General features: G+C 44.1%; 1 protein-coding gene across 3 annotated transcripts in view; it reads right to left on the bottom strand.

The window, feature by feature from the left end:
* PRPS2 (phosphoribosyl pyrophosphate synthetase 2) overlaps positions 1-13,565 on the bottom strand; it is a 34,607-nt gene that overhangs the window by 6,238 nt on the left and 14,804 nt on the right. For 2 of the 3 annotated variants that reach the window (XR_003796335.1, XM_029240266.1), the window contains exons 4-7: positions 13,154-13,278; positions 5,839-6,012; positions 4,762-4,921; positions 2,981-3,087 (exon numbers count right to left, since the gene is read on the bottom strand). Coding sequence is in view for 2 of the 3 variants with exons in the window: in XM_029240266.1 (XP_029096099.1) it covers positions 2,995-3,087; positions 4,762-4,921; positions 5,839-6,012; positions 13,154-13,278 (552 nt within the window). In the remaining variant the exon portion in view is untranslated. Of the gene's footprint in view, positions 1-2,007; positions 3,088-4,761; positions 4,922-5,838; positions 6,013-13,153; positions 13,279-13,565 lie in introns of those variants that run through there. The other variant, XM_029240265.1, reaches the window with a different exon arrangement.

Genomic DNA, 13,565 nt, shown 5'->3' on the forward strand with positions numbered 1-13,565 from the left:
CCCTGGTCGGGGAACTAAGATCCCACATGCTACACGCAGGGTGTGGCCAAAAAGAATTTTTTTTTACTTCGTCTCCACAAGAGTAACTTAAAGCATCACAGAATAGGTGACAGTTCCTGGTGCTTCTGAAATCAAAGCATGTGAAAAACTTCTATGGGGCCTACATTTAAGTTCGGTCCATTCCAACCTATGGGTATTGAACACAACTACTCTGATGTATAAACACACAGTGCAATCTTCAATTTTATAGGAAACATCTAGAATTCTTACGTGGCCCAGATATTATGCTTTGGGGCAGGGAGAATGCTCATCAGTTCTTCGGAAACACCTTCAAAACGGAGAAGAGCTGACTTCAATGGACTTCTGGCTTTTCTGTAACTTTACATGCTGCGCTATAGCCATGATGCAGCAAACACTTCAAGGTACCCATCAAAACACATCACTCCATCAAAACATATTACTCCACAATGATGATACAAAGTATGAAAGAAAGAAGGAGCATGATTTTATTGAAATGTTTTTAGTACAGTGTTGGAAGATCTTCGAATCCTATATTCTAAACCAATGCAAGCGCTGCAAATGACGTAGTTCCTCAATCTATTTGACATCATATCTACCAAAGGAAAGTTATACTACGAATCTCTTTAAGTTGGTTAATGTAACTTAAGTTGGAAACTGAGCAACTTTGGTATATTCATATTTCTCTGGCTCCCCTTTTTGGTCAGATGTACGCCAAGTCAACCGCCATGCAGCAGAGTCAGACAGGAGCAATACATTTGGTGGTTTCACTGAAATGTTTCCGCATAAGCAGCAAGGGACGCACAAGGTCCGGGATTACGCTGCTCTCAAGGCTGTCTTCATCATCTTTTTTGAACTGGACCATCAAATAGTTAAGGGCTACACTGCCGCTGTGCAGGGCTACGTCTAGTCCATTTAGTTGACAGATGTACCAGAAGTACTTTAAAATACAAAGGTGGAGATAAATAACCATAGAAACAATCAGTTCTTAATTCAGAGAATGACAATACCGATTTTTATCTCTTTATCTGAAGATCATTATTTTAAAACTAGCTCTATGTGTTAGACTCTTAAATCTTAGATGAAATGACTACCTTTAAATCAACTGGTTTTAGTCATTGTCATCATGTCTACACTGGGATGCGAAGCTGTCTACCTGTGTGCGTTCATAACTACATTTTCATTTCTCTATGCATAGAAATTTCAAGAAATACAGATATCACTCATTTGTCCAAAATAAAAATTACATACATCTAAATAGGCTCTTCACATATCTCAAATCAACTCTTGTCTAGATAACGTCCATCGTATTGAATAGCTGACCTTAACCAGGCTACACTATGATTTTTTTCTCAAAAGCCCTCTTAAAGTACAGCAAAATGCTAGTCTCTGCAATGACTAAAATGATACTTTTAAACTTTGATTCACCCTCTGCTGTAGTGAAGTCTGAAACCTTAAAGACTGCTATTCAGGTTTGTTAACAACTTAAACAGATTTCATTTTTCCACCCACAGAATTTAGATCAGAGACTTTCTTCTCTTCAAGTTTTGAGATTCAGCAGAAGGAGATTGTTATTTATTATTCCTGGGCTTTGTCTGTGCAGGCACATTTTCTTCTTTGGGGGCGGAAGCACTCAGTTGGTTGTCCACCAACGCGCACTTAGGAAAATTCAGAGTTGATGCTTGCCGCCTGCCACCGGAGATGGGGGCACCTCACTCAGCAGTCGTCAAAAGCCACCTGTGGATAAAGCTATCTTCCCTCCACCATCACCCCTGGGCCACCATTTGAACATTAACTTCATGGAGCAACTAATGTTTCCTTATTTGCCCTTTTTTTCTAGGCCTTTCTCACCCACACTTTTCATGTAACAGCTTTAGTTACAATAATCTGTTGCCTAGAAGGCTTGCTACCTGTGAGTACAAAAGGCAAAAGACCATGAGATCAACACTAACGAAATAATATTTAAATATGTATTTGGAGGCACCCACAAACAATTCACCTTTTTCTCATGTCAAAAGCAAAACAGAGATCAGACTAGTAAATGTGAGGGGACTTAGCGAAGAAGTCTTTGTTGTGACGGAAATCCACAACATGAAACTCTTGGAAAAAAGGCAAAGTAAAAGCTAGAGCTAAAAACAGAACATTAAAAAAAACAAGATGGCAGGACATGAGGTGCATCTGGGATGGACACAGCATGACTGTGACAGTGAACTTGCAGACTACCTCAAAACAGTTTCTCTGTCAGCTCTATTGCTGAACATAATTTTGGAATTTTAGAACAAGGTATTTCAGATAAGTGACAGTTACGATTTTTAGAAGTGGCAATAAAAAATTACTGAACTACATTGCCTCTGATATGTCTAATGTTTACCAGAAATAAACGTGTCAGTGGCCATCTTCAGCTACATAAAATTTGGTCCAAATTAAGCATAATAACCAAAATGGTTTATTGGAAACCTGATCACTAAAACAAATACTCAAAATTCAGGGTATTAAAAATTCTCTAAGGTTGACTTAGAAGCAAAAGGCTAATTCTCTACAGGGTTTCACCCAAATGTCCACAGGCATTATCATTTTATATTTACACAGAGGCTTTAATCTGAGCTGACCTTTGGTAACCCTGAAATACATAAACTGTGAACTTCCACAATGGAATTATAAACTTGAAAGTTGTGGCCTCAAAGCACTGACAGAACAAAGGAAAAAAAGGTCACCTATCAGAACAAATCACGATAACAGAAACATTTCTCATTTAAGACTGTTCACTTAAAGATCAAATAACCACTGCCCTCCCCACCAAACTGAAAATAAATGGTCGGGAGCTTTAAGAGGGGGAAAACCAGTGGCCCTCGGAGTATACAAAGATCTGATGCTTTTGCATTAATATAACTACTTAGTCCTAAAGCTAATAAATCAGGCAAATGCACGCAAGTCAGAAGCCAGAGCAGGCTTGCTTCCACACCTCACATCCTGGATTTACAGTGGGACGTGGCTGAACAGGTAAGACACAGATTCACCGTTGTGGGTCCTTCGAATCGCCTCGGCCAAGATCATCGAAATGTCAATAACCTAAACACCAATGAAAAGACAGAAAAGAGGAGAGGAAAGTGGGACATCTCAGTCATGTTTAATTGGAAACTTAGAAGCCAGAAAGCCTAGAAACGCTTTCTCCAGCACATAAGATGTGCTACTATCGAACCTCCCCACAGCCATTTCTTCTGAGAGGACTGACAGTTTTGGGTCTGTCTTCAAATTACAATCCTGTATGGGATCCTGGAAGTGAGATTTTTCAGTGCAGATACTTCAAAGGCTTTTCAGGGCCGCTGTTAACCAGAGACATCCTTTACTTGCAGTGTTTGTTGTTTTAAAATTAATTTTACTCAATCATCATGTGGAAGGTTTTTCTCTCTCTTGGTTTCTGAAAACACAGAAACTGTAACGTCTGACAGCACAGCTGTAATCATCTAACTCCGGGGTCAGCATGAGAACAGCCACAGACAATACATAAATGAACGGGCATGGCTGTGTTTCAGTAAAACTTTATTTACAAAAAGACATGGTGGGCTGGATTGGGCCCGGGGGCCTTAATTTGCTCAACTACTGAGAATCAGACATGAAAATCTAAGGCATAGCTATTTTGATCATTTTCTAATGAATCTCCTGGTGCCGAATGAACTGTGTTGCTCTCCGATGGATGAGAAATCACGAAGCAGATCACTCTGATCCATCTTCATGCTCTAATGAGGGGCATGGAGGCTTCCAGCAATGACAGGACTTGCCAAGGTTCACCAAGACACAGAAGCAAAACAAGGACTCAAACCCCTTCAACTTATTTCAGGCCAGCTGGTGTAAAGTGATCATTGCCAACTCTCTGGGGGCCTCCCAAGTCAGGAGGGATAGAAGGAGTAAAGCTAAGAGACCCCTGGCACAGCCAAGCTGCTTCTTTGTTTTCCTCCCCCATTTAAAAAACCTGTGGCAAAATACATGTACCACAAAAGATGCCATTTTAACCATTTTTAAGTACAGAGCTTACTGGCATTAATTACATTCCCAGTGGTGTGTAACCGTTTCCCAAACTTTTTCATCGTCCCAAACGGAAACCCTGCACCATTAAACACCCCGCTCCTGGTAACCACCACTCTACTTCCCCTTTCTATGAATCTGACTACTCTAGAGCCCTCAGCTAAGTGGAATCTAGTTTACGTATCACACAATATTTGTCCTTTTGTGACTGGTTTCTTTCACTTAGCATACCGCTTTCAAGGTTCATCCATGTTGTTGCAAGTATCAAAATCTCCTTCCTTTTTAAGGCTGAGGAATATTTCATCGTATGAAGAGGCCACACTTGGGTTAACCATTCAACTGTCGGTGGACATTTGGTCATTTCCACCTTTTGGCTACCGTGAATAAGGCCTGCTGTGAATGTTCGTGCATAAGGTTTTGTTTGAACAGCCATTTTCAGATTTGGAGGAATAACCCTAGAGGTGGACCAGGGGGGTCATGTGGTAACTCTGTTTAGCTTTACCACAGCCTGTTTCTTAATGTTCTTTACTTTGGCTTTATTCACTTACTATTTATAACTTTGACCTCTGCTGGCCCCAGCCTTTCCCAGACATCTAACATGTATCATACCTTCCCATTACGGGAAGCTACAACCTCTACTGACATCTGCTTAGCAAGTGGTCACACACACAAGATGCGAGTTGCCTCCCTGCTTGGCTCTGCCTGCAGTGTAGCCAGTACCTGAATCTTGGAGCAGTGTTTCATTTTGTCCTCTTGGGGAATAGTGTTTGTCACAACAACAGCCTCAAAGGCGGCATTATTTATTCTGGAAATAGCTGGCCCAGAGAATATCCCATGGGTAAGGATAGCATAAACTTTGGTGGCTCCGGCCGAGAGTAGCCTATAAAAGAGAAAAAAACTAAGCGCACACAAATATTCTTGAAGCATTCTCCCCTCAGTGTGAATTTAGAAGCAATAGTGTGTTCCATAAAGGAAAACAGGGAACCAATTTCACTCACATTTATCAGTCTAAAACAGGATCTTTTAAGGTATGTGCTGGCCAAGCACTTTACATTCCCTTAAATCAGGGATTATCAGCCTTGACGTTGGGCCCGGATAATTCTTTGCTGTGCAGCACATCCCTGGCCTCTACCCAACAGCAACACCCGTCCCCTCAGTTGTCACAACCAAAAATGTCTCCAGATATTGTCAAATGTCTCCCAGGGAACAAAACTGCCCAGGTTTAAAAGAGTAAAGCCAAAATGTCACCATGTTGCCATACAATCAATACACAAAACTGAGGTATTATACACTCTTTGTTTTGTTCTGTCTCTGAAACCGGCTGTGCGTTCTACCCTCCCAGCACATCTCAAGTCAGACGGGCCACAGTCCACGCCTTCTGCAGCCGTGCATGGCTGGGTGGTGGCTCCCACGCGGAACAGCCCAGCTCTAAGTCCCTGGAAGCCAACGCTGAGAAGGCTGGAGTGAAGGCAAGCCAAGGAAGCGAGGGCCTGAAGAGGCCGAAAGACTGTCTTTTTCCTCCTGTGCTCAGTTTCAGGAGAAGCACCTTCTCTGAACTTCTTTAAAAATACACTGAAAGTTCAACCTTGAAAATGAAAACCAGGCCATAAAGGACCACAGTTTTTTCCCTACCGAGAAAAAGAAAAGAGGCCTAGAACCGACTTTGGTCTGAAAAACTACTACTAAGCTATCAGTAATAATTAGGAAAAGTGAGCCTAGTTTTTAACAGCTGACATTCTTCCTTTCTTAATGAGACGCCCTAACGCTCTCCTCAGTGGTCCCAAACCACACGCATACTTGTCCGCAGCATGGCAGATGGTGCCACATGTGTCGGCCATGTCATCCACAAGGATGGCCACGCGGTCCTTCACGTCGCCCACCAGCACCATCCGGTCCACTTCATTTGCCTTCTTCCTCTCCTTGTGAATCAAGGCAAATTCCACATTCAACCTGTCTGCGATTGACGTGACCCTGCTCAAAGACACAAACAGACACGGACTTAGAGAACAAGCTTATGGTTAGCAGGGGGAAGGTGGCAGGGAGGATAGATTGGGAGTTTGGGAGTGACATGTACACACTGCTATATTTAAAATAGATAACCAACAAGGACCTACTGTATAGCACAGGGAACTCTGTTCAATATTCTGTAACAACCTAGATGGGAGAAGAATTTGAAAAAAGAATAGATACATGTATAACTGAATCACTTCGCTGTATACCTGAAACTAACACAACACTGTTAACCAACTATACTCCAATATAAAATTAAAAGTTAAAAAATATAGATATGGAAAAAACTAGACTAATTCTGAAAACGTATTCCCAAAATTATAAAAACTCTAGATTCATTACAAAAAAAAAAAAAGACACAGACAGATACATCAAACACTGTCAATACAAAAAAAATTGTGTTCTTCATAGCTGTATTTTAGGACTGTCGTGACCAGCCATACTCAAGATAATGCAAGAATCAGGCCTCCCTTGCAAAGCCAGGCCTGGTCTGGGATATGTATTAAGCGACGCAAGGGGAGAAACATGCTAGGATGTGGCCTTGCATTTGTGGCAGCTGGGGAAGAAAGCCAGGGCACCTTGACCATGGGCTAAAACTCCTGCCTAAGCAGCTGACACTCAACAGGTTAGTGTTCGTGGGTACCTTTATTTATTTATTTATTTATTTGCGGTACGCGGGCCTCTCACTGTTGTGGCCTCTCCCGTTGCGGAGCACAGGCTCCAGACGCGCAGGCTCAGCGGCCATGGCCCACGGGCCCAGCCGCTCCGCGGCACGTGGGATCTTCCAGAACCGGGGCACGAACCCGTGTCCCCTGCATCGGCAGGCGGACTCTCAAGCACTGTGCCACCAGGGAAGCCCTCGTGGGTACCTTTTAAAGTCAGGGGCACAACTAAAAGCAAGTTATTTAGAAAATACCAACTGCTCAGCGTAGGGAGCAGCCAGCGGGGACAAAGTCCTGGTGAGCGCAGCCATGTAATCTGTATGCTTAGGACAACGGGCTTCACGGGACGCGAGGCCTCCGGACACAGTAATCACAGTCCAGGCCTCTGCACAACTAGGGCAAATGCTCAAAAGTCATCAGCTCTGAAAGGCCTGAACTGGCAAAAGGAGGAGAAGGTGGCAGGCCAGGCTTGCTAGTAAGCCCGGAACATTCCAGATTTTTCCTGTGAAGAATAGATTTCAATGATGAAACAGTGCAAAATAACGCCATAGACATAAGGTGACATGAAGATTTTCCCGTTTCACTTTTTGAAATGACGGTCACTCCTGATGCAATTCAGCTGAAAAACTTTTTATCGAGGGACCAAAACATACACACTCACACACCCTAATTTAGTATGCAGCGACTGGAGGATGCAACCTCTGGACACTTTTTAAGTCGTGGTCCCATTCACTGCGTCCTCCTCAGCTGGCAACCACGAGTGGCGCCCCATGCGTGCTCTGATCAAGCCGAGTGTGGCCAAGGCGCTGAGAGGAACCCACTTTCTGGGGCCAAGAGCGCAGCATGAAGGGGACTGTGTACCACAGGTTACCCCTGCTTGTTTCGGAGAACATTCAACAAGTATTTTTTTAAATTGTGGCATATATATAACTAAATAGAATTTGAATGCTGACCAAGATTTTGCCCCATAATCGCCCTAAAACATATACTACGATCTATATGCCAATTTCATAAAAGATAAGCCATTTAAACTCCCATTAAGGAAAGCTAGTTTCTCAGAACACAAGACAGGTTTTCCCAAGAAAGACTCTTGAACACCTTATGTATGTGCGTATACGTTAAAATTCTGTTTATTTGTAAGGACCAGGAAGATCTCGGTGCGGTGGGGAAGCGCCACCATTGGGGCTGAAGTTTGAAGCAACTCAAGTCCAAACATAACCTGCGTTCTGCCATGTGATCCGCTCTCCTAAGCCTGTGCACAAACACACCATCAGGGGGCGCGGAGGCCTGCGTGGGAAAGAAGCTGAGCTATGCGGTTTTGGGGGGTGGGGACAGGCGTGGAACATGAGTGGGGGAGCTCCAGCCACTGCAGGTACCCAATGGTAACATCAGAAGCAGAGGATAAAGGAAAATATCCCGCAAAAAGCCCCCTGGGTTGCGAGAACATTCCTATTTCTCCGCAGGTTCCAACTCTTCTTTTCCTGGTGTATAACTGAGACTTAATACCTATTCCTAACATACGATGCTGAGACAGTGTATCATATAGAAATCTTGGGTGGAAAAAGCTAGGACAAAAATAATACATAGTTTGATTTCCATTTCTTCTGGATACACTATTACATTCTCTTTAAAAGAAAAGAGAAAAAAGTCAAATCTGAATTATTTAGTTTCACCAACTTCCCAGACCAGTTTTACGTTAATATTGACTATCTCAACAGTGGTGTGTTTCCTAAGGTTTATTTTTTTTCTACCCACAAGTGACCTCTTGTGGCGATATTAAGTTTTGTGGAGATAACTAACTTGTACCTGGAACAAATCAAGCCTCAAAGTTTTTTCTACGACAACAAGTTCCAATTTGTCAGATAGATATCTATTTTTCTTGGTGAAATACGACTTCTTGCATCAAACAAAGAAGCCACAGATAATGTCAACTGTACGTATCATGCGTTACCTGCGAGGCTATTTTGTCGGTTGGGGAACAGCTTACTCCAGGGTATGAGGATGACAAGGATGTGTAGCAAAAACTGGTGAGGAATGGAGGTGACAAAAAACCTGAAATGCACGCCCCTAAAAAGCCTGCCTCTCCCGGCAGAGCGGAGCAGGGGTGATCGGAGCGGAACTACTCTGAAGGGGATCTGAACAAAAACAGCATCTTGCTGCTGACCATTTCCTCTGGCTAGCTGACTCTGCATTTTTTGAGCAGGAGTTGGCAAGTAGACGGGGGAGCCTGCTATATAATAAAAGATGGTATTTCAAATCAATGTGAGAAAAATTGATTACTGAATAGTTTTGGGGACAATTCAGATAGCTGGGGACAGGGGGAGTTGGATTCTTAATTCACTCTTTATTCCAAAACAAATTTCAGATGGAAGAAAAATCAAAACATTAAAAAGGAAAAAAGCAACCCTTAAAACATACGAAATCATGGGAGAAGAAAAATGTTAAGGGTGATCCTTCATAAACCCAGAAGCCATAATGTGAAACAGAGATAAATGTGAGTACATAAGCATGTTTTAAAAGTCTTGCAGAGAAGAAAAATACAAAAAGGGAAGAAGTGAAAAGCTTGGGGACTTAGTTGCTACACACGAGAAGCAAAGATGTCATTTCCTGCCTGCACAGAACTCCTAACAAGCTAGAGGAAGAGGCCTCCAGCTGACAGAACATGCAAAAGGTATGAACAAAATATAAACGTGCTAGAAGGAGCGCTCAACCTTATGCACGCAACTGCCATTTATAGGAGGAGATGCCATGTATCACTCAGCCGATCTGTAAAGTAAAAGAAGTCAGATCATCTGCTGTGTAAGCAAGCCTGTGTACAAAGTCACTGGCATCCATACTTGAGAATGTCAACTGGTCTATCTTCTTTTTTCTTTTTTTTTTTTTTGCGGTACACGGGCCTCTCACTGTTGTGGCGTCTCCCATTGCGGAGCACAGGCTCCGGATGCGCAGGCTCAGCGGCCACGGCTCACAGGCCTAGCAGCTCCGCGACATGTGAGATCTTCCCAGACCGGGGCACGAACCCGTGTCCTCTGCATCGGCAGGTGGACTCTCAACCACTGCGCCACCAGGGAAGCCCTATCTTCTTTTTTTTAAATTGAAGTATAGTTGATTTACAATGTTGTGTTAGCTTCTGGTGTACAGCAAAGTGATTCAGTTATACATATATATATATATTTATATACTCTTTTTCACTTTTTTCCATTATGGTTTATTACAAGACACTGAATATAGTTTCCTCTGCTATACAGTAGATCCTTGTTGTTTATCTATTTTATATATAGTAGTTTTATCTGCTAATCCCAATGGTCTATCTTCTTTCTTTTTTTTTATACTTGAATTTTGAGTTCATATATTTTTTAAATTAATTTATTTATTCATTTATTTAATTTTTGGCTGCACTGGGTCTTCACTGCTGCACGCGGGCTTTCTCTAGCTGCAGCAAGTGGGGGCCACTCCCCGCCGCGGTGCGCAGGCTTCTCATTGCAGTGGCCTCTCCTGCTGCAGAGCACAGGCTCCAGGCGCGCGGGCTTCAGCAGTTGTGGCGCACGGGCCCAGTCGCTCCACAGCATGTGGGATCCTCCCGGACCAGGGCTCGAACCCATGTCCCCTGCATTGGCAGGCGGACTCCCAACCACTGCGCCACCAGGGAAGCCTATCTTCTTTCAAAGACCAAATTTTGACCCTGTCCATCAAAACCTAAATAGCTCATGCCCCTGGACTTGGCAACAGCAGTTCTAAGAACGCATCCTCCTTGTACAAGTATATGAAATGTGAAAGTGAGTGTCGTGCTGCAGGAATGTGCCTAAGAACATAAACAACAGCACCTACTAAAGAGGAACGTGAGACTGGTTAAAGGAATCACTACATCCGCACCCAAGGGCCAGCTGTGAAAACCAAGAAAGCAGACCTACTGCACAGCTGGGGAACTGTTGCTAAGGCGGAACACGCTTTGAAAAAAAAACAGCAAAGAAGTATGTGCAGCGTAACATCATCTGTGTGAAATAAAAAGGAGGGGGGTATATGTTTGAAAAGCATAATTCTGACTTTGGGAAGAATAGAGGCCCCTCAAGAAGGAAATGGGAGACATCACCCTATACATAAAAAATAGGGTTGGGGGCTTCCCTGGTGGCGCAGTGGTTGAGAGTCCGCCTGCCGATGCAGGGGACATGGGTTCGTGCCCCGGTCTGGGAGGATCCCACATGCCACAGAGCCTGAGCGTCCGGAGCCTGTGCTCCACAATGGGAGAGGCCACAACAGTGAGAGGCCTGCGTACCACAAAAAAAAAAAAAAAAAAAAAAAATAGGGTTGGGATGGAAAAACACAAGGCCACACAAGTTTGTGGAATCTATTATTCTTTTGGCCTGTTAGCTATCAAACTAAGTTGTTCTGGTCAAATAAAGAAATATGCCTGACATGAAAGCCACTTATTTTATGATCCATCCATATGAACCACCCAGGGAGACAATTCCCTAGACACAATGGAGATTAGTGGTGGCCACAGGCTGGAGGGAGAGGGAGTGGGGAGTGACTGCAAATGTTCTGGAATTAGACAGTGGTGACAGATGCCTAACTCTGAATACACAAAACCCACTGACCTGCACACTTTAAATGGGTGAATTGGAGGTATGTGAATTACATCTCAATAAAGCTGTTACTAAAAACAAGTTACGCCTTATGCTCCCTCTCAACCCACTTGCTCACCTCTAACCTTCGAGCAGGCCAGTGCATTCGCCTGCAGATGCCACTGTGTGGCTTCAGTAAGTTTCTAAGTAACTGCAAGCATTTCCAAGAGAAATTACTCCAAAACGTTGCTCTCATTCCCCTGTTGCCTTAAGCAGACAACACTCTGGGTTGCTTGCACCCGAAGGGGAGCTTTTAAGTTCGATTCTAGGTCCTTAGCTTGGCCGTGGAAGGGATGAGGGATGGGCATTTGCATTTTAAAGTTGTCCCCAAGCTTGATGGTCACCACTCTCTCGTGGCAGGTTTACTAGCGTGCACAGACTTACGAGCTTCCTTGCTTTCTCACAGGACTGGTGGACGGAGCTCTCTTTCACCTCTGCCTCCCTGACGGAGGCCCCTGCCCGGGCATTAAAACTTCATTCCGCTCTTCTAACCCCCAGAGAGCAGCTGCACAGTTCTACAAGGTGACTCTGACTCACTGAGTCTCGGAGCACAGTAAAGCACTCTGCATCAGCGTTCCATCATGTTCACCCCGATCCTCAACTGTCTGTACTGATTGCTCTTTAATTCCTTGAGTCTCTGTAAAGCCCTCTGGATTTGCTACTCAGTACCATTATTTATGCCATTCAGTGCACCTGCGCTCTGATGCTTTTAGTGCCATGTCAATTTCCGTCCAGCATCCTCCTTTTACAGCCCAGTAACTGTCCTGTTGAGCCCACGGGGCTGGCTGCCCGCCACCCTGTTATCTGCAGGCGCTGGCTCTCGGTGGGCTGCGCCCCCTCGGCTTCCTAACTGGGATAGTCAGGCACAATGAGGTGGTCTTCAGCGGGGAGTGCTTACTGAACAGCTGGGCTTGTGGAATTCTCCCTCGGCCGTGGCTCTGCGGCCTGGGGTCAATTTTCCCAGCATCAGGAAAGACTGGCTTTCCTCCCCAGGCTGCAGGGAGGGGTCTCCCTGTCATCTCCCTTCTCTCTGGAGGCCCCCGTGAGGGCATTATAGCCTCTGCCAAGCCACCCGCCTCTTCCCGGATCTGACACCCATACCCCAAGCCACCCCGAGCGCGGCTGTCAGCCTTCTTTATTTCTGGGCCACAGACATCTCCCTTTCTTTCCAGCTGCTCTGCGGACACGCATTTTAAAATTGTTCTATTTTGGCTTCCATTTCTAAATGTTTGTAGTAAGAAGAACTAGCTTGGTCAATCGTGTTGTTAAGTAAAAGCCTTATTTTCCAATTAGGCTCATTGCTTTTATAATCAGAAATGAAAACTTAAAAAACTCAAAACAGGGGCTTCCCTGGTGGCGCAGTGATTGAGAGTCCGCCTGCCGATGCAGCGGACACGGGTTCGTGCCCCGGTCCGGGAAGATCCCACGTGCCGCGGAGCGGCTGAGCCCGTGAGCCATGGCCGCTGAGCCTGCGCGTCCGGAGCCTGTGCTCCGCAACGGGAAAGGCCACAGCAGTGAGAGGCCCGCGTACTGCAAAAACAAAAAAAACAAAAAAAACAAAAAAACCCTCAAAACATTCTTTGCTGAAACCAAACGTCTGTGTGTATTTTTTTTTTCTTTCATGAATGATGAAATGTTAAAGATGACAGCTCTCTGCTCTGGAGGTGAAGCCTGTTGGCTACTTACTTGCTTATTTGCAAAATAAACTGTTCAGTAATTGAAGACATGCTTCCTTATCTAACACATACGGAAAGGAAAAAGCAGTCGGCAAACACACAAATCTAAATCTGCCTCGTGCCGCCTGGGCCTGTGCAGTACCTTTTGGCGCCCCCGGCGTCAGGTGAAACAATGATGCAGTTTCTCCACTCGGTGATGTTCTCCCGAATCCACTGCAGGACCGCGGGCTCCGCGTACAAGTTATCCACGGGGATATCAAAGAACCCCTAAGGGGAGAAGCGGGTGTCACGTTATTGCGGGGTTTTTAAAAAGATCTCTTTCATGAGATAAAACTTGAATTTTTTATTCAAAAGAAGCCTTTTCAACTGACTCCCCTTTTTTTCTTTTTTTAAAATTGAAGTATAGTTGACTGACAAGGTTGTGTTACTTTCAGGTGTCCAGCAAAGTGATTCAGCTATTTATATATATATATATATATATATATATATATATGTATATATATATACATGTGTATATATATATATGTATGTGTATATATATATATATATATATA

This window comes from Monodon monoceros, unplaced genomic scaffold (genome assembly GCF_005190385.1).
Source record: "Monodon monoceros isolate NGI ecotype Baffin Bay Population unplaced genomic scaffold, NGI_Narwhal_1 Super_Scaffold_22, whole genome shotgun sequence".
NCBI lineage: Eukaryota > Metazoa > Chordata > Mammalia > Artiodactyla > Monodontidae > Monodon > Monodon monoceros.